Source organism: Aquila chrysaetos, chromosome 10 (genome assembly GCF_900496995.4).
Source record: "Aquila chrysaetos chrysaetos chromosome 10, bAquChr1.4, whole genome shotgun sequence".
Lineage (NCBI taxonomy): Eukaryota > Metazoa > Chordata > Aves > Accipitriformes > Accipitridae > Aquila > Aquila chrysaetos.
In genome coordinates, this window is record NC_044013.1 from 15,391,875 (window position 1) to 15,419,355 (window position 27,481).

Here is a 27,481-nt window from a genome sequence, read left to right on the forward strand (position 1 = left end):
AGCGCACGCCGGCCGCCACCCGCGGCGCGCCCGGGAGAGCGGCCCCGCCGCACCGGCGAGCGCCTCGCTCCCCGCAGCCAGCCGGGCGGCGGCGATCAGCGCCGGGGACGCTCGGGGGCGGGGAGGGTGTGTGTGGGGGGTCCCGTTCCCGCCGGTGAGGCCGCGCCGCCTCGGCCGGCGGGAGGGAGCACGCCGCCGGCGGACGCCGAGGGGCTGGGCGGAGCGGGGAGCCGGGCCCCCGGCGGGGCGGGGGTGGGCCTCGGCGCCGCGTACGGACCCAGCCTCGCCTTCTCGCGGCGGGCGCTCCGCTCCCCGGCGCGACGCCCCGGCCCCGCCGGTGCAGAGCGGCAGCTTTCGGGCGCCCGAGGGGCCGGGCGGGCGGGCCGGGTCTCGGGGACCGCCGCCCCCTCGCGCGGGCCTGGGCGGGGCCAGGCCGCTGCGCGCCGGCCCCTTTAAGGCGGGCGGCGAGCGCTCACCTTGCCTCCTCCCCTCCCGCCCCGCCGACTAGGTACCGGCCCCGAGCCGAGCCGAGCCCTGATTGGGCGGCCGCCGGGCCCGGTCACGTGGAGAGGGGGGGCGCGCTCCCCACAGCCTCCAGGCCGCCATTTTGCCTGGAAAGTTTGGAATTTCCGAGCGGTGCGAGCGGGAGGCGGCGGGCGGCGCGAGCGCCCCAGCCCTGCCCTGCCCTGCCCGTCCCAGCCCGGCCCGCCGCTCCGCACCGCGCTGCCCGGCCCGGCTTGTCCCGTCTCTCGCGGAGGAGCCGCGGCGGGCGCCGGCGGGAGCCCCGAGCGGAGCCGCTTGCTCGCCGGCCGGCCGGCGGGTGTGCGGGTCGGTCGGCGGGTCGGTCAGGCGGGAGCGGCCGCCGCCCCCCCCCCCCCCCCCCCCCGCGCCCGGCCGGCAGGGGGAGCCGCGCCTCCGCCGCGCCGCCCCGAGTCGAGCTCAAAGTTTGTGAGGCGGAGCCCCGGCCGCCGGGGGAGCGCCGCGGCCCCGGAGCGCCATGCCCGTCAGGAAGCAAGGTGAGCGCCGCGCGGCGAGGGGCCCCGGCAGCTGCCGGAGTCGCTGCCTGACAGCTGCTGCTGCGGCGGCGGCGGCGGGACGGGCGGGCAGGGGCGGCTGCCGGGAGCCGCCGGTCCGCGGGCTGCGGTGCGGTGCGAGCCCGCCGAGGGGCACGGTCCCGCCCGCGCTCTCCCAGGCGCGAACAAAGAAGCTGCGGGGCTGGGCTGGGGCGGTCCCGGCCGCGGAGGCTTGTTGCGTCCTCGGCGTGTGCATCCCCGGTCCTCCTACCTGGTGCGCCGGGGTCACCGGTGTGTCTGGTCTCCGCTTGCAGATACCCAGCGAGCCCTGCGCCTCCTGGAGGAATACCGCTCCAAGCTGAGCCAGGCGGAGGACCGGCAGCTGCGAAACTCCATAGAGCGTGTCATCAGCATCTTCCAAAGTAACCTTTTCCAGGCTTTGATAGGTAAAGGCTGACTTCCCTCAGTTTCTGCTCAAGCCGGTTGGTTCTTGCTTATGCTGTCGCTTGCAGTGTTAAGAAGAAAAGGTGTTTTGCCCTTATGTTAGAAGCCATGTGCTTTTTGTCGTTGTGGTGTTGTTTTGCGTAGTAACACACGTGCTGTTACAGATCAACAGTTCGCTGGTTTCATATGCTTAGTTTATTTGAGGCTTTTGACTGGTCCAAACTGCTTAAAACTGTGGTGCAACTTTTTCTTCTGTGACGTGTTACTGTAGATTACTTTAGACTGTTTTTCCACGTATCTTTTACTCACCTAAACAATTTCTAAGGAGTGTTGTTGTTTGTTTGTTTGGTTTTTTTCTTTTTTTTGTGAGTCCACATGTGACAGGTTAATGAATGAATTGAAATAGTTTTAATCTAAGGTTGGATTCAAGCAAATGTTCCTGCTGAAGATTCTCTAAAAACATCACAAAGTGTATATCTGAGTACAAACTTAAATGAGAAGAAACCTCTAATGCTTCAGGGAATACTACAGTGATCTCTTCTCCTTTGTTTGTTGCATATTAAAGTGTAGTGAAAACACTACTAGTTCTTAGAGTATTTGTAGTGCTTCACTTAAAATGTTCCCATAAGTCTTGTTGAACTACTTACATGTAACTTAACTTCCTGCGTGTTTGTTTGGAAGAAAAATTGAGTATAGATACAACTTGCAGAATCTTGACTTTATTTGGAAACTTCTGCAGGGAAGTGGTGAGATGTGGTTTCTCCTTGACTGATTTTTCACTATCTTTATGAGAGCTAATGAATGAAAGGGTTTTGTTAGTTTACCTTAAAGACTAAAATTTGTAGAGTTCTGCATCCTTCTCTTTTAACAAAGTAACCCGTGTCTGAATTGTACTAATAACAAATACTGTAGCTGATTTTGTTATTTGGCTTACTGCATGGTTAGAGTCATATAGGTGTATATTTTACTTCATAGAACTGCAACTTCTTTGAATCTATGTTGTGGTGGAAACACAGGGACAGGCAAAACTTAAACATGCATTGCTGCATGTGGAATGTTTTTTTCTGGAGCATTTATTTCATCATCTTATGTAGGTTTTCAGAAGATAGTAATCTTGCATGAGGTTTTTTTTTATCATATAAGTTCATGAAAGGTAGTTGTGAAAATAGGTTTGTTACAGGAATCTTTTACTTACATGAAGTCTGTGCGTTTCTCTTCAATACTCAGTTGATGCTAACCAACTCCATGATGAAAAGCTAGACATAATCTTTGTGGGACGTGTATGAACAGGATTCACTTATTGGTAAATCAGAATGTTGATGTTTTATATCAGAAGCTTAATGTGCTGCAGTTGTGCTTTTTATTTTTAGCTGGCAAACTTCAATGTTAGCTACCATTTTTCTTGTTCTGGGCGTGTGTATGAGTGTGTGTGGGGTTTTTTTGTTTTTTTGTTTTTTTAAACTGTCTTGAAGATCCATGCAGTATTTAATTTTCTCCCCTTTATTGAATAAGATACCGATCTATTAGCCTTTGATATTCTAACCTGCAAGACGTAGTTTCTTCTCATATCCACATAAGGATCTTCATGGTTTTAATAACTCTGCACCTAGTAGTAGTAAACTTGAAACAGCAGGCAACCTCATGTCTGCTGGCTTCATTCTGCAAGAGCGGAAAATGGGAATGTGTTGTTGCTGGTGTGGGCTACATGGCCTGTTTTCTGGTCTTGTAAGAAGTTGTACGTTGCAACCATATAACCCTAGTTTTTGTCGAGTTCAGTTAATCTGTGAGTGCACAATAGGTGTCATGCTTCTTGGGTACATTGCATTAACTTTGCATATACTGGTTCACTGGATGATCATTTATTACAGAGTGTATGCGTGTGTTCCCAAACTGTTTGTCTGAAAGGTGATAACACAGAAGGCTAGTACTTTCCAAGCAATTTATGCTGTCAACTTGAGTCTTCCTCTTTTAGCCTGCTCCTTTCCGTGGAAATACGTTGGGGGAGTTCTTGTTCATGGCAGGCTGCTCCTGGTTATTGTTTTCCTGGAAACATCTTTTTATGGTGTGACTACTGCATGATGGGGGTAAAGAGTAGGGGGACTCCCTGGAAAAGATGTGATCTGGAGGGTGGCTCCATTTACTGGGAAGACCTTGAGCCTGTTCCTGCCTGTCCTTTTTCCATGAAGATCTGGGAGCAGGCTGGATGAAATATTCAGTTGTGCTGCAGGTTAGGCTTACCTATTTCACATTGAAATATTGAATGTTGAATATTGAATTTCACATTATTCATGGCTGATTTTTTAAGTGTGCATTTTAGAGAAGTTATGATGTGTTCCCAACTTAAATAGCCAATACTGTTGTGACAGAAAGTTTCAAGCTCAACTACCAAGTTATTTCTCCTATAGATACTTCTTCCAGAAAGCATGCTACTTCTAGTTTCGTTTTTTTATTAAAAAAAAAAAATTAAAAAGAAAAATAACTTCATCCATATATTTTCTGCTTTTTCTGCCAAGTTACTGCACTATATCCAAGACCTGCCTGTCCATGGTAGGTGAGAATGTTTGTGAAGGCTGCAGTCAGGATCTGTAGTCAACTTCATGTATCTTTTTTGGTATAATTTTTAACTTGGCAATCAAATGCTCTTCTTCCAAGCAATAAATAGACATTACTTTATGCACAGAAATATATCTTTGGGTTTATAATGGGGGAAGTCAGATATTCCTGAAAACTACAGATTTTATCAATATTTCACATGTTTAGGTACACATCAAGGAATTAAAGGTTAATTTTTTTTTCTTCTGAATTTCCATTTGGATGCCAAAGAATAAATGGTATTATTTTCTCATTTGAGCCTTTTTTTATGTTGTCCTCTCCTTTTAATTCTATCAATAAGATTTAAGTTCAGCAATCTACAAACTTGACCTGGTTCTTAAATATATAATTATGGCTTTAAATTATTTGAATGAGAGCAATAACTAGTCAGTGTGAATAACCAGTGTTATGAAATTGACATCACAATAGTGTTATATTTTAAGTGAAATAACTGTAAGAACTTCAGAGTAGTAACAAAACTGGTAACCAATTGTGACCTCCTTAAAACAGTCTGTGAAAAAGCCCATTTTTAATTTTCTATGTCTTCTGTAATGTGGTATTTCCCATTGCTGTTGCTTCAGCCAGTCAAGTGTAATTATGTCTAGTACTTTAATTAAATGAATACCAATGGCCTGTAATTAAAATCAGCTTGAGAATAAAGTCAGTTTTATGTAAATTTCCTATTGTACAGTCTCAGAATTGTGTGGTATCTTTTCTAGCTTATGATTTCTTGGTTGTAGTTGCTACTGATATTCTGATAATTGGTAAGGTGAATTCTGATAATTGGTAAGGTGAATCAGTTTATTGAGAGACCAAAGATCTCCACATACAGAAGCATGGGATAGACTTAATTTCAGTTTGGTAGAGTTTGGTATTTATCTTCAAATAGTAAGGTAATAATTCTGCAGATAAGTTCTGCTTCTAATTTAGGCACTCTTTTACTTTCTTGTAAAGGTATTTATCTTTTTGAAAATGTAAGAGGAGGAACACTTGCATGCCTAAGTCTAACACTTTTGAGGGAAAAACATGTGAAGCAGACTTCTGTTTATACATAGAATCTTTTTGTGTAATTAAAGTCTGTTTTTAATGGGTTCTGTGCTGCAGTGGAGTGTATTAAAATAGTTTTCTAAAATTAAAAATATGACTAGTTATAGCTAGAAACATGAGGTAGTTTACTACTTTAAAAAATATTCCTTTTCCTGACAATAACGTAAGTCCATTTGCACAGGTGTCAGAAAAAGGGAATTCTAAAAGAGTCTCTACATACCCTGGCAAAGGAGTTGGCTGTGCTGTCTTTCTTGCCTTGTCTGTCTTCAGTGTTTTTTGGTTTTTTATATATCATTTTATATATTATATATTATAATTTATATATTATTTATATATATAAAGACTTTTTAGTATAAAATGACCCAATCAAAGTTGGTACCCTTTGGAGTAGACTGACCATGTTCCTGCTAGATGGCATGTGGCCCCAGTTCTCTGAGCTGTGTGTGGCATCTCTGTAGACATTCTTGCTCTTTTAGCTCCCTTTCAATTAGCCAGTGTGGAAATATTTTCTGTACTTGCTGGCTAAATTGAAATCAAATGCAGTTAAAGCAGAAGCACGTCTTCATAACTGAAACCAAAAGTACTTGCTGTTGGGGAAACTTCATTATCAGCTTTTATTTCAGTGATATAGTTAGTTAATAGAGCATGTGGCATGATGACACAGCTAACTTTTCAAATCAGCTTGGGCCTCAGAGAGAATTTTGGTTGTGGGTATGTGTCATTGTGTAAGACTGCCCTTCAGTTAACTGGAGGAAGGCTACTTTGTGAACTGCTTCCCATTTTCTAAATGTTACTGAGGCCCTAGTACAAGTTCTTTCAGACTCAGTTGAATAATATTTACATTAAGAATCCAGAGATTCTTGACAGTAAGTTGAGGATCTGGTTAGTCAGTGAATATTGTTTTGGTTTTTTTTTTATTAGAGGAAAGTTTAGAGAGAATTGGACCTTCTGTTACATTGGATACTACTGAAGTTGTAGATGCTAAATAGGGTATTTATACATTAAAATCTTACCCGTGGTGCATTTCTGTGAATTTTTTTCCCAGATTACAACTTCTGTTATACAGCATCTTTGCTCATATTTGAGGCTGGAACATCCTTGGAATATAGTTCTTGTGACTTCGAGGTCTTTGCTTTTTGGACAAGTTTCCTAAGTATATACTATGGTTATGCTTACTATGGTCTCCTTCTGAAACTTACGCAAAAGTTGGTTTCAGAGAGGTTTGACCTAGGGTTGTGTTTTCAAAGGTAGTTAAGTACTTGATTATTAAATGTGTTTTTCTTTATCCAGATGGAGGGAAGATAAAACATTTTAATTGGTGTCCAGATGGAGTGTTAACTCAGTCATCGTTAGTATGCTTCTGCCATGTAGTTTGTCATTGCTTCAGAATGTCCCAGTTTTTGGAAGAACTTCACATCTTCCTCTTCAAGGAACCTAATGAGTGAAACAGTCTCATTGCTCCTTTTTAAAGAACTACTTACTGTTCTGTGTGTATGTAATGCAGTTTGATAGCATACAAAGTTTTGGTGGTGTTGTGTGCTTGCTTTTTAAAGTGTTTTCCGTGCTGTATTACGTGTGTGTGACAGTGCAATGTATTGAATTTGGGGATTAGGTGCTGCTTTTGGTAGCCTAAAATAGCAAGTAAGACCAGTGTAAGTTGGGTAGCTACTGGTACGCAGATAAATAGTATTGTGACAAAAGATTATCCTTGTAGTTGTTATACTGACCGTGTATACAGTGTTGAGTAGCTGCACTGTAGAATTTATCAAGTATTCTCTTCACAGGGTTGCTATTAAAAGGGGCTATTGACAAAAAAACTGTCAATAAATCTGCTGTTCATCCAGGGGCTGAAAAGAAAGTTGAAGTTGGGAATAATGGGTATAGTTTCCAGGTTCTGGGAAAGTTTATCTTCTGTCCTGTTCTTGCTTTACTTTATTTCCTGTGTTCTTTTACCTATTTTCCTTAGTTCTGATGCCTGTCTCCTCACATGCTGCTGTGTACCTGGCTTTGCTCCTAATCTCCCTCAACATTTGCTTTGCTGCTTGGGTACAGTGTAGAGGAAGGGGGAAAGAGTGAGAGGCTATTTGGTCTTAATCTTAGGCTTGCTTCCATGGTGATCCCAGCAAACAAGAGCAGAACATCTGCAGCTGGAATGCCATGTGCCTCCTGTGCATCTGGTTGCCTGTATTTTGAGGGATGGTGCTTGTTTTGGTGCAGGTGGAATGAATCTTCAAAGAAACTGAACTCTAGCAGCTGACTAGTAGTCTTCTGGCACAGATGGCTTCCTGAATTATAACTAGGCCAAATTTGCAAGAATTTTAAGAGACTGCAGAAGGTGTAGGACTGACACTAGAATAACCTCCTTAGCTTCATGTTCCTTCCCCAAATTAGGGGAGGCTCTAGAGCTCTTTGGCAAAGCTTTTATAGGAATCTTGTCATGTGCAAATATCTTCCCAGCCATGTCCTCAAAAAAACCTGAGTTATTTTGGCTTGATATTAAAAGGTCAGCCTAAGACAGAGGTGCAATAAGGAAAACTTGTGGACAATTACAAAAACATTGCAAATTTAAGTCCTGTTTTTAGAAACTTGAGTTAGAATTTGGCTGCAGGAAATGCACAAGTGTTACTGCTGGTGGAGATGCTAGTATATGTTGCCACCAGTGTCAGATAATTACCTTGGAGTCTGTGAGCTTACTGTTGGTAGAAGAAACCAATGCTTGTGGTGCCTCCTCTAAGCAGAGCTATGCACCTGTATGAAAGCTCAGCTTGGAGTGTTGAGTGAACTCATCCCCAAAATAGTTTGGTTCTTTTGAACACATTTGTCTGGAGAGAAACCTCTTCAGTCCTGTACTGACACTATTTAGGAGACATCCTACAAGTAAGACTTAATAGTAACACTTCCTTTGTCCCTGACAGGTTTTTGTTACCACTAAAGAAGGTAGATACAATCTTTTAAGGAAAAAAAACCCAACAGTGTTATACTGGCTGCTGATTTGCAGCTGGGGTTGAGATACTTGGAGAGGGTGGATAACTGGGAGTTTGTTTTTAGTTTGGGTTTGCCTTTTTTTTTTTTTTTTTTTAGACTTAGGTTGATGACTAAGTGTGCATGAGGTGGTATTAAATCAAAGAGTTTGGACAGCAGAAGATTGTTATGCCAATTTTTGCCTATGTGATGGCAACTTTAATTTTTTAAAGTTTTTTCTACCTTAGTTCTGAACATAAAGACCCTCTGGGTTTCTGAAGGGAAACTGGAAAGAGACAACATGAAGATATGGTGAAGGAGTGATTAGTAAGCAAAGAGGAAAATATGAATGAACAGTTTGGAAAGCGTAAGTGCACAGGCTGGCAAGGGGTTGAACATCTCTGACTGTAAAAAGCAGCTAGAGGAATAAAAGCAAACAACTAGATCCAAGGTTAGATGAGGGTGGTTTCAGTTGAACGCAAATTAAGGAGCACTTGTGTTAGAAGTGGAAAACAGCATCTCCTGGAATTTGAGTTAAGCGAAGAAGTATGTGCAGAAAGGTTAGGACACAGTTACTGAAACAAGTGGAAGGGCTGAGGATGAGTGGTTGGATGCTGCAGCTTGTAGCAAAGGATCTTGTAGACCAGAACATGTGTCGTAAGAAAGTTGAACTGCAAGTTGTAACTTTCATTTTTTAAGAAGTCTTGATTGTGCACAGCAGTAGTAGGTTTTGTTTTTTAAAGAAGAAAAAAAAAAAACCAAAACAACTGGAGTGGGCTTTACATGGGTTGTGATGAGGCTGGTTTTCACTTTTCATAGTATGAATGCAAACATTTATTTGACCGGACACACGCACTGTGACACAACACAACCAATGAATACACAGAGAGAGTAGTTAGTTGACTCTGGTCGTTGGCTTGCTAAATGGATATGAAGCATTTCTTTGTGTTTTGTATTTTCTTCTTGATCACTAATAATATACTTTTCAAGTCTTGGTTTACTTGTGTTAAATGGATATTCTTGGCTTGATACAGCAGGTGAAGTAAGCATGCAGGATTGAGACTTTGTTAGAAATAGTAGGAGTTCTTTACAACTGAAGAATGGAAGTCTAGCATTGGCAGACTCTTGCCTGTTCTGATGGTGATCGTGACTCTACTTAGATTTTGTCTATACATTCATTATGTAGGGCTGCGAAGAATTTCACAGATGCCTCACATCTCAAAGTGCTCTGAACTGAAATAACATGTTGACCTGTGTTTTCCTTGCTAGTAGTTTTAAGACCGAAGTTTTCAGTGCTTCAGGTGCTTTGGCAGGGAGCCCTAAGAAAGAAAGATGTCTTTACCACCCCCTCCACCCCCCCTAGAATTAGAGAAGTACTTAATTTGTAATGGCATGACACCTCTTCCTGGACAAAGTACAGGTAGTCAAATTCTTAACAGACCTGTTTGTTTATGAAGTTACCCATATTTGACAAAAACAGGCATTTGTATGTGCTGTATTTGGATGAGTGTATGTCTGAGAAGAGGCAGACCAATGAGAGGTGACAAAGGAATTGCTTATATGGATGGATCTTCAAGTGAAATGCTACACTGAAATAAGTCAATTTCTGAAAGAATTCATAAGCTCCTTGGTTGCTTGCAAGCCTGAGGGAGCATGGTTGCTCTGAAAGGTTCTTCTGAACAAAGCTGGTATTGAAATGCTTTGTGCAGTGAAATCTGTATGTTGATGCATATGTATCTGGTGGTTTTCTGACTTGCTGACTTTGTTGGCTGAAATTGGTTTGTTCTGCTGCTGAAAATCTATCAGAAAGGAATGCCTCATCAATGTCAGTGCAGAATTAACTATGTAGCTGGAGCACATAAATCCTGGTCATGCTGCTGTGCAGAGGGACCTCGACAGGCTGGAGAAATAGGCTGACAGGAACCTCATGGAGTTCAACAAGGAGAAGTGCAAAGTCTAGCACCTGGGGAGGAACAATCCCATGTACCAATATATGCTGTGTGCCACCCAGCTGGAAAGCAATTTAGCAGAGAAGGACCTGCGGGTCCTGGTGGACACCAAGTTGAACATGAGCAAGCAGTGTGCCCTTGCGGCAAAGACAGTGAATGGTATCCTGGGCTGCATTAGACAAAGTATTGCCAGCAGGTCGAGGGAGGTGACCCTTCCCCTTTGTGTTTTAGAATGCAAAATATTAATTCAGAGTTTATAAAAAATGAGCAAAAAGAAAACAAACGTGAACTTCCTAAATTAACTCTTGCTCATGCACAAAGCTGTTGAGTACACTAAAACTGAAAATCTTCAAATGAGGATACAGTTAATACAGCATATACAAATGTGGTTGTTAACTTCCTGTATATTGTGGTTGCAGTTTGCAACTTTGTGTAGCGTATGGTGTAAGGACAACAGTTCACTGTTTTACATGCACAGTGTCCAGTACAGTCTGTTGTAGTAAATGTGTCAGTGTTTTAGTCCATGAAATGTTAAGGTTGTATGGAATTTCCTGGCATTTATTTAAGAAAAATCAGCTATAACCCACAAGCGGTCAAGATGCTTAAAGTGTAAAAACGCAAAGCCTAAAGACAGTAAGTTACCATGATCATCAAAGGACTGCTTTTAATTTAAAAAAAAAATAAAAATCATAGAATCATTTAGGTTGGAAAGGACCTTTAAGATCATTGAGTCCAACCATTATGCTAACACTGCCAAGTCCACCAGTAAACCATGTCCCTAAATGCCACATCTACACGTCTTTTAAATACCTCCAGGGATGGTGACTCAACCACTTCCCTGGGCAGCCTGTTCCAATGCTTGATAACCCTTTCGGTGAAGAAATTTTTCCTAATATCTAATCTGAACCTCACCTGGCGCAACCTGAGGCCATTTCCTCTTGTCCTATTGCTTGTTACTTGGGAGAAGTGACGGACACCCACCTTGCTACAACCTCCTTTCAGGTAGATAAGTAGTAAATGCCAATGAAATTTTAGTGATTCCCTCTATACCATAATGTTAAAGGTCCAACATCAGAAACCTAAAGAACAACATCATGTAAAAAATTACAGTGAGTTGCTTAATACTTGTTAGAAAGCCAAAACCTATTAAAATATGGGCAGGGAAGAACAGGGAATGGGAGACTGAGTGGTAGAGGGAATCCTTCCTATGGAGATGTACGGTGTTGATGGTTTCTTCCTATTCACTGTTGTGTTTTCTTGAGATTATTTCTGTTTGCTAACATACTCTGTGCTTCGTTCTTTTTTTCATTACTTTGCAGTTCCATGTTACATTTGAATTTCTTGTATATATGTTGTGTTTTACATATGCTGGATGCTGCTGCTTTGTTCTGTTATCCCCCAAACTGTTTTTGCCCAGTTCTCAATGTTGGTTTCCTTTGACTAGCAATTAGCCGTTGGTGAGTTGTTTATAGCCTTGAGGCCTCTGACGGTATCCTGTGCCTTTATTGTCAAGGCCTCTGCTGTCGTTCTGTGCTTGTGCTCCTCTACGCAGCTTTTTATTCTGGGGTCATGGGTAATTCATTCCCTACAGAATAAATACTTGTTATTGATATCTATTAGCTACAAAAATACATACACACCCTCTTACTTGCATATACAGCCTGTGTGTGCGCATGTACTTATGTATAGCTTTTACTTAGCTTCGGACAGTTGTGTGATGTAACACCCTATTTTTATAAATATTTATATATAATATACGCACAGCTTATACATAAACAATATTTAAATATCAGAATTTGCATATATATGTTATATATATATTCTATATATATTACCTGTAACACCTATTGGTTTTATATATATTTATATCACACAAGTGTCCGAAGCTAAGTAAAAGCCATACAAATTAGGTAAGTCACTTGGTCTTTAGATAATTGCTGTTAGAGTTGGACAAGCTAAAACAATGCTCCAGGCAGGCCAAGGCAAGTCCAGAGGCCTGGTTATTAGCTTAACATGAGGCCCATGGCCTGTTACAAGCAATGTCAACACCTTGTTTATGGGGCTACACAGTTCCCTTAAGAAAATGCAATTATCCCATCTCTGACTTGCGACTTGCAAAGTTACAGTTGCCAAAAGGTTCATGCATAAGTGAATACAGAGGATAATTCTGCTCAGCTTTATTTTACTAGCTGACTATACTAAAATTACATGTTCCTTTCCTGCGGAAAGGTATTTGTGGGGACCTTGGCTTGACAATAAGATTTTTAGAACATGCACTGATCTTAAGTTATCCTGATTACAAGCGTACTCTCTGTTGAATATATAGCAAAAAGTATCAGACGTTCCACATACCAGCAGAAATGGCAAGCAGAGGCCTTATGTCTCATTTCTAAGGAGCAGGCAAGAAATCTATCTGAAGGAATGGTGTCATGTTGCTGGTTGGAATCCTTGTCCTTGGAGGCAGATCCTCTAGATAGGATTGATGTAGGCTCTTGAAGCGCCATCAAATATACTTAATTTAGGAGACGTTGTAAGAATTTGTTTGCTTCTGCAGTTCTGCTGTTCTTTTAATTAACTATGTTGTGGTTTTTAGTGAACCTGGAACTCACTTGTGAAGTAGATTTGGGTTTTAATTTATATTCGGTAGATAACTCTTTCTTGTTTGCTTTAAGAGTGAGAAGTTTTAGCTTCTAGTGGATCACATTACTGGTGAATGAGCCTGTTCGAAGAACAAAACAGAGATGAGTGCAGAATACAAGAAGGGGGAGAGGGGAGATACACCAGCAAAGTGCTTGTAGTTGGTCAACTTCTACTGTAATGAATACTGAACCCCCCCCTGTGTTTGTCACCACTGCTTAGCTTTTCACATTAGTAATAAGTTAAGAAAAATAATTTTCTTTTTCATGTCTTAAGAGTCCTCCTATTCAGAACTGGTGGTCTGTCACTTGCTTTGTATAGACTTTTATTCTTGTTGCCATCAAACATATTGTTGATTTGGCTACTTAATGTGGTTTTACTTGTAAGCTGACATAATTCCAGGATGATTTTCTGTGTTGCCTACCATTCATCACTTTTTGTCACTTTGGCTTTCCTGAAACTTTGTGCTCCTATTTTTTGTCAGTCAGCTGTTCTTTCAATGTTCCCCCTTTAGTTAGAAATGTTCCCCATCTGTGTTTTGTTTTACTGTTATGTGATATCTGATCTGAATTATTTTTCTGTAGCTTAGTTTTCTCTAACTTAGTTTGAGATCTAATGTGTCTTGGAATTAATGTGGGAGGAAGGGGCTGGGATGTGAAAAGAGCACATCTAGCTTGAAGAGGGAATCTAACCGTAAATGTAACTAAAAAAATTAGTATTTTACTACCTGCCATTTGTAAGAATTAGGAAAATGTTATAACTTTTCATATGTCAATAATGCATCCACAGATTAATATGACTTCAGTAGATAGTTAAGTGTGTTCATGTGGCGAGATCTTTTTGTGAGCTGATATGTAGCAGTAGACCAGAAGAAATTTTTTAGGTTGAATTTAATATGGCCTGAGTTTCTGGCTTTAAAAAATGTAAATGTCCAGCACTCATTCCTTGTGGACCTAATGCATTCAGGGTGCATATACTGCTTGTTTATATTTCTAAGTACTTAATGTTTGTATTCTGAATAGTAAAAATGCAAATAAATGTGTTCTTTTTTTTTTTTCTTTAAAAAAACCCACAACAACAACTAGATATTATCATATAGACACCCAAGTTCCTAGAAACTTTTTTTGCAGATTTGGAGCAATTTCAGGATAAACAGAAACTAATAACCTTATTAAGTGGTGTATGTATTTGTGATATCTTTCAATAGTAAGTCTATTGTGGTGTCCTTCATAGCGAAGTGGAGAAGATGTATGGGAAATGTGCTTTTTGAAACAAGTCATTCTGCGGTATAAATAAATGGCTACCTATGCTGGCAGGGACTTAGAAGAGTAGTAGCAGAATTGAGAATCGGTGCCCTAGATTTCTGTTGCAAAACAGTTGCACAAATAACCCCTTCCCATAAATAATGTAGTGATCTTCCTGGCTTGGTTGCTGTGGATTGCAGCTATAGAATCAACTTAAATGACTGCCTATTTTAATATACAAAGTACTCTCTGCTGGGGGGGGGAATCTTTACTTGGTGTGCTTGATTGATGTATTAATGTTAATGCAGCTACAAGGCAAATTTGCAACTGAGGGAGCTAATGTGAAAGATAGTTTTAAAGGCAATTTGTATCTCTTAGGCTGCTTTGCTCCTGTATATCTAGGTCACTTAACATCTTCCACAACCCTCACTGCTATTTCTTCCAATCAACAGCGCTAACAGCAAGTATGACTTTAAAAATTAATGTAAGCAGTTGATAGGAATTTGACTCTTGCTCAGAGAAAAGATACAAATGGAATTTGAGAATTGCTGTTTTCTGAACTGGTAGAGAGCAGGAGTGCAATGTCTATATAAAAAAAATCTAAGACTGGAACACCATCAACAGTAAGACTTCTCTTATTTGCGTGGTCTTTCTTTTGTGGTGCAGCTCTATAAAGGAATTAGTTATTGTACCTCTGTTAGTGATGCTGGGCAGCTGCTGAAGAGGTACAAGATTCTGCAGATTGGAGTCCTCATTCATGGCTGGGTCCTATTTACTTCTTGGGCTAACTGTGTCTGTGTTTGTCTTCTGTGAAATTGGTGTAATTTAAAACACGAGTTTACAGCTCCTGTTTAGCAGACTTCTACTTCAAAGAAGAGACTAAAAGCTTTACAAGACAACTTCATTTGTCTGCCCTTCCCTTAGCCTATACCTTTTCAGATTTATTTATTTATTTGTTTTAATATGAGTGTTTACGGATGTGATTACAGTTGTGGTAGCAAGTTTCATATGCTTATACTTCATAGAAAGTATGAACACCTTTGATGTTTCTTCAGATTGTGTTATTTTTGTTGGTGCTTTATGTAATGGATAGGATGTCAATAAAAAAACCCTAATGCAGCCAGATTCTTGTTCCCCAGAAGTTTCCAGCTGAATCTTCAGGGTTATAGAAAAAGCTGTTTATTAGTTCGTACGTATGACTTGTAATTCATACTGTTAGAAGTTTCATCCTATTTCTGTTACTTAGACTGAAAAAGCAGATGATGACCCATCCTGATCAATCTCCTTTTTCCTAACTTCTTGCAACTTCTCTCTCTTGCCAATTTCATCAATATACTTATATTTCTGTGGTCATTTAATTAAAACATATACCACAAAAAGGACCTTCTAATATTGCCTTTGAACAGTAGATTTCAGATAACCAAAGGCTCCATTAGCTGAAATTATGTATACCGTAACTTGAAGCATAGACCTCCCCCCATCACTTCTGCTATCCCACTGCAGTTATTCCATGTGCTTCTGCTGTTCCTGCTGCAGGTCATGCTACTGGGGTCAGTGGCAGAAGCCCAAAGTGAGTGGGGACACATAGGCTCTGAGATGGTGGGGTGCAGAGAGCGAGTTGTGTATCCTGTGGGGAGATTCATGTGATCTTGGTGATACACCTTCATCTGTAATAGGTAGATAAAGTAGCAGGTATCAAATTTGTTTTGCAGGAAGATGTTAAAATCAGAATGTTATAGTAACTATAAAGCCTAACTTCTCAATTTTTTCACATCTTTAGATATTCAAGAATTTTATGAAGTGACCTTATTGGACAATCCAAAATGCACTGATCACTCTCAGACATCTGAACCAATACAGCCTGTGAATACCTGGGACTTCTCCAGCCTTCCAAGCACAACAGTGACATCAGAAACACTGCCAAGCAGCCTTAGCCCAAGTGTAGAGGTATGATACAGAAATCTCTGTCTTATTTTTCTTATTGAGATTATTAGTTCAACATTGTTCTCTACACTTCCTTCATTTTATAAAATATTTATTTCTATAGAAAACGTACATTATTAAGATCAATAGTTATAGGGGATTTAATTATTGAAATGTTTAATAAGATGTGTGCATTTTGCTTAGTCAAAAATTTATAAACTTGTTTGTCAAATATACCATTAAGTGACCATTAAATTGGATTTATGGTCTGAATTTGGAACCTCACTGACAGGCTTAGTATTCTTATACTCATCCATACTGACGACTCTTCAGTCACTACTTCATTAATAATTTGGGAAATCTGAAGCTGTATCTTTCTGATAGTAAACTTTTCAGTCTGTTCATAAGAAATTCTCTGCTACTTATATAGCTGTGTTCTGGAAGGACTTTTTTTGGAAAACTACACAAATCCAGTTGTCACTCATGAGTGGTGAGAAAACTGAGCAGGGAAATGCACATTGATGTATATTTTCACTAAATCAAGATCTCCCTGCCCAAGTTAAAGTTACAATGTTGCTTGAATTTATTTGCATCAGACCTATTAATTGTCCCCAGAGAGGTGAACTTTGTTTCAAGTGTGCCTGCAATACTGATGGCATTGGAAAAGGCGTGCGAGCTTCTCAGTAATAACTGAAGGCAGTGTGCTATGATGACATGTTTTCATGAAATGGTAATAGGGCTCAGAAAGAGCACTAGGGGAGAAGAGCCAACGGACTAGTGCTGCAGCCTGCAGGGAAGCTCGGGAGCTTGTACTACCCAGTGAGATAAGGTGGTTAGGATGCCTTACTGAACTCTATCAGAGGCTGTTTGGACTGTGTAAGAAAGTCCACGTAGCTGCAGAACATAGGCAAGTGTGTGATGTGCTAGTGAGTTTGTGCAGTTAAAAAAAAAAAAGTGCTTGTGCTTATTGTAGCTTTTCTGAAATTTGTCATATTGAAGCTAGTATGAAATGTGTCAGAAATGCCTTAAAGGAAACTGTAGAGGAAATCTAGGATTTGTGTTGTGTTCTTTCAAAGTAGAAAATGGCTAGTAGATAAAAGATCAGCCTAGCCAAGGACAAGAGTTATATATTGCCAAGAACAATCACTAAAATGTCTTTATGTGAAAAAACTGAGCAGCCGAGGTATACCATATTTTTCAGGTTTGTAAGTAATTGAACACTGAGAGATTAAAAGTCTAGTTGAACTTGCAGTGTAGGAATGGATTATTTTACTTTGATATTTATGAATCTTGATTATGCGCTGGAAAACTTAAATTACATGTCTCTTTGCAATCTTAGTTACCTGAAATTGCATAGAGAAGGCCACTGTCATTACAGTCACCTTAATGAAACTTTTCTCTAAGAATTGTCATCTTTGGAGAAAATGGAGTAATGCTAGGGTATATGAGAAATAGTATTGAAAACACCTTTGTGCTATTTACTTGTATGCCATCATCTAAATCTTAGGCTTAGAGCTGTAGAACTTGTCTTTCTGAAGGTATGGTGGAAGTAGTTTCTTAGAAGCAGGAGTAAAATGGACTGTAGACAATAGGGTAGGCAAGGATAGGCAAATTTTATTTTGTCTAGTGAGGTGGTTTTTAATAAGCTGGCTCAAATACATTTCATGTTTGCCTGTGCAAAAAGCTTAATGAGGCAATTTAAGAGTCATTAGAGTTGCCCTTAGTCACAGAGGATGGATGAAGTTCCAGAAAATTGCAGATGGGCAAATGCTATCTTTTAAAAAGGGTGTGTGTAGCAGCAAGGCAGGAAGGGAGGATCCAGGTTTAACAGGTACAGCGAATGATTCTACAGTCTTTTTGTAGCTCTTTGAAAGTGATAAAGGAGCCAAATAATAGCCATCGTAGTTGTTGGTAACAGTTTTGTCAAACAGTTTCTTTCTAACGTGGTAATAGTTCTTGTGGTAGGAAGAAACAGCAAATGTGATAAATTCTGACGTTGGTAAAACTTTTGGCATGGTTTCACAGGCTACCTTTTGAAATAATATATCAGTTAAAGTTTCCAAAAAAATGCATCCTAGTTTGAGTTATTAGTGAAAATACCCTGATTAAATTATAAATTAAACCATGGGAAGAGAATGGTGTGTTGCTACTTCAGAAACTAAGACTAGAATGAAGCCATGAGCAGTTGAAATAATTAATGGGCAGGCTTTAGTTCAGCAGGACCAAGTACAGTGTCCTGCACTTTGGTTGTGCTAAAGTAGCACCCATAGAAGTTGAATAGTTAAAAGTGGTTTCTCAGAAAAGATCTGGGTCCTTTTTTAATCTCAAGGTGAGTCAGCCATGATATGTTAATACACTAAAAGAAACACCTTATTGACATAAGAGTGTGGTGTAAAACTGTTCTGTTCTACTTGGTCTGCATAAGGCTTTGTTGGAGCAGATGTCAAATATTGACAATGTCAAATTTAAGGTACTATGGTGCAAAAAAGATGTAGAAGAATTTAAGTGCTTAGAGGGGACTGATGAGGAAGATCTATAGCTTGAAAATAAATGAAGACTGATGGAAAGATTTGGTGCTACTTGAAAGAATTGAACACTTAATTGGGAAACAGAATTTTCATGTGTTTGTAGGCAAATGGAAAAGAGATAGTTTGTGCCTATACAAGATGTATTAGACACACACTATAGTAGTAGGCTTAACAAAAATGTTTTAAATGTTTTCCTGAGCACCAGAATAGATGCACATGGGCAGTCTCCCTTACTGAAGGTCTTTAATGGCAGCATAACTGTCTTAAATGGCTTAAATGTTGGATTTTTTTTTTTTCCTCTAATACACCTTGGAACAGTGTAATGGACTTGAGGATTTATGTCCCTACCAAACCATTTTGTTATTGTTAAACAACCTCCTAATTCCAGCAGCTGGGATTGTGAAGCAAATGTCTGCTGCTATGAGACTTGTGTTATGATGTTCCAACTGTAGCACATGTGTTGTGCTTCCCCGATAGGGGAAACCTGCTGAAATCTGAAGTGCAGAATAGTGCATACTGTTAAATCCAGGCTTTGTGATTATTCTCCCCTGTTACCCCTCCAGACACTGGAGAGCTTATCCTATAAAAGTGTGCTTATTTTGTGAGCAAGATGTCTACAATAAGAAAGATTAATTTACCAGTTAAAGGGTAGTGTTGTCCCTGTATCTTTCTAAATTTTACATGAAGATGCACATGAAGGTGTAATTTAATTATGAAGTTGCATCTTTAGTTTTTATTTTCATGTGCTAGCAGACTGCCACTAATACAAGGACTTGTCATTGATGCAGTGCCATCGATGAGAGGCACATTATCATGGCAAGATCAGTAACGTGTTGAAAGAAAGAATGGCTTAATTTGGCAAGTCTCACCATAGACATAAGTGTATGTTCTCAGTTGAACTGTTTGATAGATAATGCAACTGCTTCTCCAGTACAGTCTGGTGGTCATGGTTTGTAGTGTTACCTAACAGAACCTGACATAGTGTGGATTATTTTGTTATTTTTCTAAGTGGCCCAGACTTGAACATTTATGACAAAGCCACCTGTCTTCCTTCGGATTTTTTGTCTCGAGTATCATGTGAATGTCAGACAGTTGTTGGACCTTCAGTATATGAAGGTCAGATTTTACATTTACTGCCAGTATTTAAAAGCACAGTTGCATATATTGGTGTTGATCCTAGTTTATGTGAAACTGAAACGAAACTTTTCTCACAGTCTCTTTCACCTACAGTAAACGTTGCCTTGTATTTCATGAGTTAGAATACTACTTCCACATTATAGTTGTAAAGGTGGGCAATTTTGAAGAGTGGTAGATCAGTGTTGGTTTCATTTGCTTTTTCTAGTATATCTGAATGTCTTAGTTTAGCTTTCAAATATATGTGGAAGTTGTTGCAGTAAACATATAATCTTGTACATTTTATTGGCCTTAATTCTTTCTTCAGTGACCTTTTTCTTCATATACCTGTAAGGCAATACCTTTCCCTCAGTATTTTGAAATGTAATAAAAATTATGAGGAGAAATTCTTATGTATTGACAGTTTATATTCCATATACATGTTATATGTAGTACCTGGAAATTAATGTTTTTATCTTGTAAAACTTAATGCATTTTCATTTCAATAATATGCTTCTTTTTTAGGTACTTAGGGTTTTTTTTAAATATATTTGGTTTTGATCAACCCAAGGGCATAACAATTCTGGTACAGCATGTGTTTAATCTAATGATTTGTTTTGCTTGCTGAAATTTACTAGAGATTGGAGGGAACTTGAGTTTAGTATATCTGATTTTGTTCATAGCCAGCTTTTTTTTTTTTTTTTTTTTAACAGAAACTGTCACTTTTTAGACTCGAAAGGCTGCTGCCCAATTCAGTATTAGTTCATTAACCAGATACAACCAGATTGGCATACCAGATGTGCTTTGAGATTATTTTAGCCCTACTCTATTGTTTGCCAGGCTGGTAGGACTGCAGGTGATAAGAATGGGACAGTTTTGCTTGCAAATCATTAGCCTTGGAAGTAATACCTTTCAACCCTGTTACTTTTACCTTAATGATACATTTTTGCTGTAGTTATTCTGGGCCAAATGAGTGTTCTTCCAGCTCACACTGTGATGGTATATATGAGAGTTGCTTGAAAGTGGGAATATAATGCTTCCCTAAAATGATTAAGGATTGTATTACAAGAACTTTCTACACAGCTGACTTTGGGAATGGCTTTTTAGCAATGTGTTCTTGTGTATATACATAGAATTGTTGTATACAAGCTTAGGTTGCCTGAGGACTTTAGATGGGACATAGCCTAGTTCTGCTTTTGCCTTCCTACTTCTGGATCAGAAGGCTAGAGTTTGTAATCCCCATAGGTATTGTATTAGGGAAAGCTAGAGCTACAGATTGCAGTTTTCCTGTTCACAGCAATCTGTTTTCTTTTCTATCCTTTATATTTCCTGGAACCTTATTTGACAGTTTTATTTGTTTTAATCTCCAGTACAAAAAAGATGATGAGGCAAAAAAAAGGAAAAAAGTGATAAGCAGGAAAGGAATGTTAAGCCTTTCAGTACTAGGAACTAGCAAAAAACCCAGAATATAGATTCAATTTGAAAAGGACGAAAGGTGCATACCTTTTTCTTATGTGCATGAAATACTGAGTTTTAGGTGTGCATTGGCAAAGCAGCTAACAAATCTAAACCGAGATATCTCAACGCTAGTAATCGGGTGAGAGAAGTATGTGTACAGGAGGGAGCAGTCTTTTAAGCTGTTTGCTGTGATCTGTAGTGCCATCTGTAGGTGGGATAGTTTGTGTTTGAGAAATAACGTGGTGAAACTTGAATCACTGGTAGAAATCTCCTTTGACCTAATTGAGTAGTGTATTGCTAAGGAAATAGTTGTCTCTTTTTTTAATCTGTAGGGTATGTGTTAATATTGTGATAGTTTTAAATCTGAGTAGTGAAGTTAAAAAGTGTTTGCTGTTTAGCTTGAATGAAAGGTACACACAATTTCATTTTAGATGTTGAACACCCCCCCCCCCCCGAACATGTTTTCTCTTAGGTGCTGGAACTCGATCTGGAGTGTCTTACAGTTGGGCTAACAGATCTCTGTATTTAGTGAGTAATGGTGGCTGAAGTACTTTGGTGTGATCTGTGGTTTCCCCATTTATCTGCCCATGCCTATGTGTTAGTGTCTGGCATGTAGAGAGATTGTCTGGCTCACTGTCTTCTAAGGCCTTTTGCCAATGTCTTATTAAAAGAAAGCAAAAGAGGAAGTAAGGAAAATAGCTGAAATTATAGACGTCAGCTAAATTTGATGCCAATGTAGGTTGAAAATGAAACTCTCTAAACATCTTGGAATCATAAAATAATTCAGGCTCACCTGTGAGGTTGGTTAGGTTGCAAAGGGTTTCAACTAGCTGAGCCTTGATAACCTCCAAGGATGTGAACTGCAAAACCTTTCTGGCTGATCTGTTCCAATGCTTGGCTGTCCTCGTGGTGAAAAAGCTTTTCCTTGTTTCTGATTGAAATGTCTGTTTCAGTTTATCTGCGGTTTCTCATGTCTTTCCATCATGCAACATGCGCTTGGCTCTGTTTTCTGGGTGGCCTCCTTGTAGGTACTGGAAGCCTGCTTTTAGGTTCCACTGAACTTTTTTCTCAAACCTAAAACAAGCCCCGTGCCCTTATCCTCTCTTTAAGGGGCAAGTCTTGCAGCCCCCTCACCATCTTAATGGCTCTCTGCAGAACTTGCTCCATGTTATCAACATTCTTGTCGTATTGGGGGCCCAAAACTGAATGCAATATTCCAGATGCCTTATTAGAAGTGCCAAGCAAAGGGGACTGATAGTTTTTGCTTGATACTACTGACTGCGTTTCTGCTAATGCAGCTCCTGTTAACCTCCTTTGCTATTAAGGCATACTGCAGGCTCGTGTTCAGTTTGCTCAATATCTGTAAAAACACAAATAATAGTCAACGTGAATATTTTGAAAAGGGATAGAGTTAAGCTAACCTAATTTTCACCTACAATATGGGAATTGGTTTTGTTTACAAAGTAAGCGGTAATGTCTTTTTAACCTTTGTAAGATTTTGATAGTTTTGTGTAACTTCTTAATAAGATGAGCTGAGATTAGTCTAGAGGAAAGAACTTTGGATGTATGGTTTCTAGTGGAATGAAAAAAATCTGTGTTTAATCAGTAGCAGTTCGTATTCAAAAAGGAATTGTGCATCAAGCAGTTAATCAGGATCTCAGAGGAAATCTCGGGAAGAGATACCTGCATATGTAGAGTGTGTTATTAAAGCAGCAGGATACTCTAGTTCTGTTTTTCTGTTTCTGAATTTTGTTAACTGCAGTATCCTCACCTGGCCTTTACAAATGCAGTCAGTCATACCTGTCATAATAGCAAACTGTTCCTGGGAAAATCCCAGACCTATTGCACTGTCTTCAAATACCTTCTTTGCCTTAATATTTATAAAGATTCAGTACTGGCTAGCTTGATGATATGCTATGTCTGATTGTTGTACTCCCTGTTATCATACTGGTCCTTTATGCTTGTATCCGTATGTGTGTATTGCCCATTATTTTTATCCATTCCTTTTCCGCAGAAATGGTGTGCTGTTTTATTGGAGCACCTAATAGTGTATAGTCTTGGGTCACTCAGGAGCCTCATATTTCTCTGTGTTAACTTTACAGTGGGGAAATGATACTTGGCTTGCTAGGTATTTCACCTTCAATTCTTGAAATCCAGGCTGTTTGTACAAATAAAAGAATGTAAGTTTTGAACCAAAGCTAAAAAGTCTTCCAGGGGCAGGCTTCTGGTCAAATTGAAGGCAAAAGCAAACAAACAAATCCTGTGCTCAGTTCAGGATGAATACACAAGCAGTAAAAATCTGCTATTTCTAAAACCTTTCCTTTCTCAATTCAGAAGTAAATAGAGAACTTACAAAAAATGATGTGAATTTGGTATCTAATTATTATTTTTATTTTTTTTTAACTTGTAACAATTACATCTTGTGGCCAGGTTCAAAGGTAGCTAGATAAATTAGGTTACAGCACCTTATAATTTTAATGCTTCCTTCACTAAAGGAGCTGAGAAAATGCTTGCAGTGATGATAGTGCTTGATCTTTACAGAGTCTTTGAAATGCCTCCTCAAATATGCTGAGGTTGGGCTATTGACATACCCTTGCAAAGCTGAGCTGAGCCTGCTTCTCTGGTTACACCTGTGACAGCTGTGTGTTATGCAGGTTTTCTCATAGAATCTGAGAGCAAATTAGCATTTAAACCATGTGCACTTTTAAATTTGTGGATAGATAAAGAAATTATTTATCTGCAAAATCAGTATTTTCCAAAGCATTGTTTTCATTTCCATGATTTTATTTCTATGCGTGGTTTGTCTGTGCATGAATTTTCCTTTATTTAGTTATCTGGTGACTTTGTAGATAGAATCTCTCACACTGGAAAAAGAATAAGCCTGTGAAAGCACAAGAAGTGACTGCCAAACATAACCTGAAAGAATTGGTAGCTAATTCAAGGCAAGAAAAAAAATCTTTCCTTTGTGTTTCTCACATGAGAATCATGCTTTGTTTTTTTAATATTAATGCCACAAATAGTGGTGAATGGAAATGCACTTTTTCCTTCTGGCCAAACTGTATAGAATAGTTGTTGCTGATTGTTACTGAGATCACTTGGAGCTGACAGGACAGAAGGGTTTATTTTCAATAAGTATGAGTGACGTGAACATATTGCAATGCTTCTCACAAATTCAGTAGAATAATAGTGATTTTAATGGCTAACAGTACTATGTGGAAATGTCTTACTCTTCAGTGCATTAAAAATGAGACTTTTCATGCATTTCATGATTTTGATTCAAGTTTTGGTGTGTCCTTTAATACCTTTCTGTTGCTCCTCACAATATGATTTAAGGGAAAGAAGGTTCTAAGTTATTTTACCAAGTTGTTTAATTCCAGTAGTTTTAGTTCTGGTTTCCTTACCTAGTTCTGATTTTGAAAAAACCTGTTTCATCTGAGCTCCAAAATTTAACACGTGCTTGCTCATTCAAGGAGTTTTAAAATTGTCTTCAAGAAGCTAAATTATTATTTCTTAATGACAATGATAAGCCTCATGAATGTTTGAGTCTTGGTCAGTCTTTTTTGAATATTTATTTCTCCTATGTGCACTATTTCCAATGAATGGTCTGCAGAAACTGCTTTTGGGCCAGGAAATACTTTTATTATGTACAGTGCTCTCTTCTTTGCGTGCTTATGCATCTATGTATTATATTTATGAAAATGTATATTGGTGTTTGCTACAAAATTTTTTGCTCTACCAGTATGATATGTGTGATTGGTGTCTTTTTTTTTTTTCCTGTGTGGACATTCTGTTACATGTGCTTAGCTGAAGATGGGTCTTGAGAGAACTGTGCAGACACTTACCAGAAGGGCTTTTAATCCATCGTAGTGGTGCAGTGATTGGTAAAGGGCTCTAATATAGCTTGATGTATGTGCTGTTCTGATTTGTGCAGTGGATGTGTTACTACTTTTCAAGCATGCTTGTTATGAGATGACTTTCTCTTTGTGCCCTCTGCTCTGAAGTGTTTACTGTGCCTGTTCATGATGAGCAGTCTGTTCCGCAAATCCTCAGCAAAGAAATGCCTTTTCCCCACCTATTTGGATAGGTCTCTTTTCCATGCCTCATGATCTGCATCGGCAACCTGGAAGAAGTTATGTGCTTTGTATGACGAGACTAATGGGCCTCAGGTCTTGTTAAAAGGATGATAGTGATTGGGAGGGGGGAAAAAAAAATGGCATGATGATGATCCTTAGCTCTCAGAGAGTCCCAAAGAAGGCAAGAGAATAAAAAATTGAGGGAAAAGAAGAAAGTGATTGACCCTGAACATAAGCTGGTTGTAGCCAGGATTAGTCTGCAGAAGCTTAATCTTGAACCATGGTGGCTGAGAGAAATTTGAGTGCTGAGAAAGTATCATTCATCTTTGCCCTTCATAGAACATGAGGGACAAGCAGAGCTTGCGTGTGCTATTGGGGCTTCTAAATTGAAGTTTGTGCAAGGAATATACATGTGGGCTGACTGTATGTCTTGGACTAGTCACTGAAGATGTTTCTGGGCAAGACACTGGACATGTGCTAAGTCACCTAAAAATGCATTTCCTCAGTTTCCCTTACCTTTTTGGATGCTTGCACTTCATTAGTTTCTCTGAACTTTACAGTCTTCCCAAGAGAACACTTAGGAAATTCAAGGATAATTTGTATGTGGGGTACCACGTGTGCATTCAGCTATGAGAGTAAATTTTTTTTTTTAATCCTTTTCTGACAAAGAGGAGAGTTCCGTAAGCTTAACTGGTGCTTGCTTTTCTGCTTTCTGAAGTCAGAACTTCTAGACTTCTGTCTGGGTTGAGCCTTATCAATCTGATGCATATCTTTCCCACTGATGCTTTGTGGCAGCAAAAACTTCACTTAGGTGTTCATAGTAGAGATTCTTTGCAGACTTTATAGACAATGTAAAAATGAAAAGTATCTCTGGCTTGACTTGGACATACAAGGTAAAAATCCTGGTCTTGGTGGCTGAATGGTGTAAGATTTACTTGAAATGCCATTCAAGCTGAATGGAGTTGTTTTTACTAGCATGCAATCAATCTTTTCTTTAATGGTTTGGGCTTTTTGGGTATGGTTTGGTTTTTGGGTTATTGTTTTGTTTTGTTTTTTTTTAAACCGGAGAAGGATTTTGTAATGTCTTCCTTTTCCTCTGTCCTGTAAAGGTACCACCTGCCTGCAAAACAAAATGTGTAATTTTAGGAAGAATAGTTTCCTTATTTCTTAACTTCTTTTCCAGCATCCCCCTGCCTTCCCCCTGTATGTATGGCAGAGCTGGGGAATCAAGTGGAGTAAAGTTGCAGAAAACATAAAGGGAATAGTGAGAATGCTCTAGATACATACTTAGTACATTCTAGAGATGTTGGCTGATGTGAAATATAATCAGTTGGGCTAAAAGCAAAATGATGCAGATGGGATTTAATAGTATGAAATTATTTATTGCATTTTTTCAATATACTTCATTGTGTTTGTAGCAAAGGTGTCAGTGGGAGACCTAATAAGACAAGATAGCAGAAACTGAGTTAACTAGTTGCTTTCAATGCCTCTTGTGGGAAATTAATGTAATAAGGTTCATACCAACGTACGAAACTGTCAATTTAGTGTTTCATAGTACATTCAAGGGGTTTTTTTGTGCCCAAGTGTTTGACTTTTTGCAGCTGTGCTAATTAGGCTGAGAAGACAATGCCTGTGCATACGAACTTTGCCTTGTCACTGCATTACAGCCTTACAAAAAGAAATGAAATTCTAGGTTAATTCAAGGCTCAAAATAGCATTTCTCTTGCAATATGCATTACTCTTTCCTTGCCACTTTCTTCTCTCCCTGTTCTACATGGAATATTCCATTCATTACTGCCTAAGAAATCAGTTATTTTGCAGTCTGCAAATGCTGAAATGACGTTAGAGGAGAAATGCTTGCAACCAAAACTATTTTTGAACAAACGCTTCATTTCAGAAATTGTAACCGGCTAAGAAAAGCTGAATTGAGATTTTTTGCTGTAAAATAATTTTGTATTGCATTTCATCAAATGAGTCCCTGTGATGCTCATGTGTTAGGTAATCCTGAAAGAAGACTATATGAAATAGAATACGAGGAGGTACTTAACTGGTATGGAATAGGTTTTGACATCTTTTGTAGGATATTTTCAAGGATAAATTTAAGTTTTTCAGTCATAGATAATCAAAATAGGTTAAGAATCTCTCAGGAAACTTAAAGCATTTGTATTCTAGCCTGCTTTTTTTTTTTTTTCTCCATGGTGTTTCTACCTCTGAATCCAAAGGGAAACCTGGCATGCATTCTACTGTTTTGACTATTAAATAAGTGTGCCCTTTCTCATTCTGTTGAGATGGTGTTTAGCTGTGATTGAAAGTAAACCTTTTAAATGTTTGGAAAGATACCTGCTATGCTGAAACGATGGATTGCTTATGCATTGTAACAACAAAGGTAAGATGATAAGGCTTTTGATTAATGCCTACAATCTTGGAAGTTCTTGTTGAATCTTTCTTCCAGTTTTTGTCTACCTGTAATGAAAATGTCTTAACAGTTTTCTAATGTAG

At 39.4% G+C, this 27,481-nt stretch overlaps 1 protein-coding gene across 21 annotated transcripts in view; it reads left to right on the forward strand.

The window, feature by feature from the left end:
- Window positions 1–593: 593 nt before the first annotated feature.
- The window catches only part of DLG1 (discs large MAGUK scaffold protein 1), a 172,919-nt gene continuing 146,031 nt past the window's right edge, over window positions 594–27,481 (forward strand). For 7 of the 21 annotated variants that reach the window (XM_030027194.2, XM_030027196.2, XM_030027198.2 and 4 more), the window contains exons 1-3: window positions 595–1,016; window positions 1,328–1,459; window positions 15,668–15,834. In XM_030027194.2, coding sequence (XP_029883054.1) covers window positions 998–1,016; window positions 1,328–1,459; window positions 15,668–15,834 — 318 coding nt within the window. In that variant the 5' untranslated portion in view covers window positions 595–997. Of the gene's footprint in view, window positions 1,017–1,327; window positions 1,460–15,667; window positions 15,835–26,835; window positions 27,369–27,481 lie in introns of those variants that run through there. The other 14 variants (XM_030027204.2, XM_030027207.2, XM_030027208.2 and 11 more) reach the window with 6 other exon arrangements.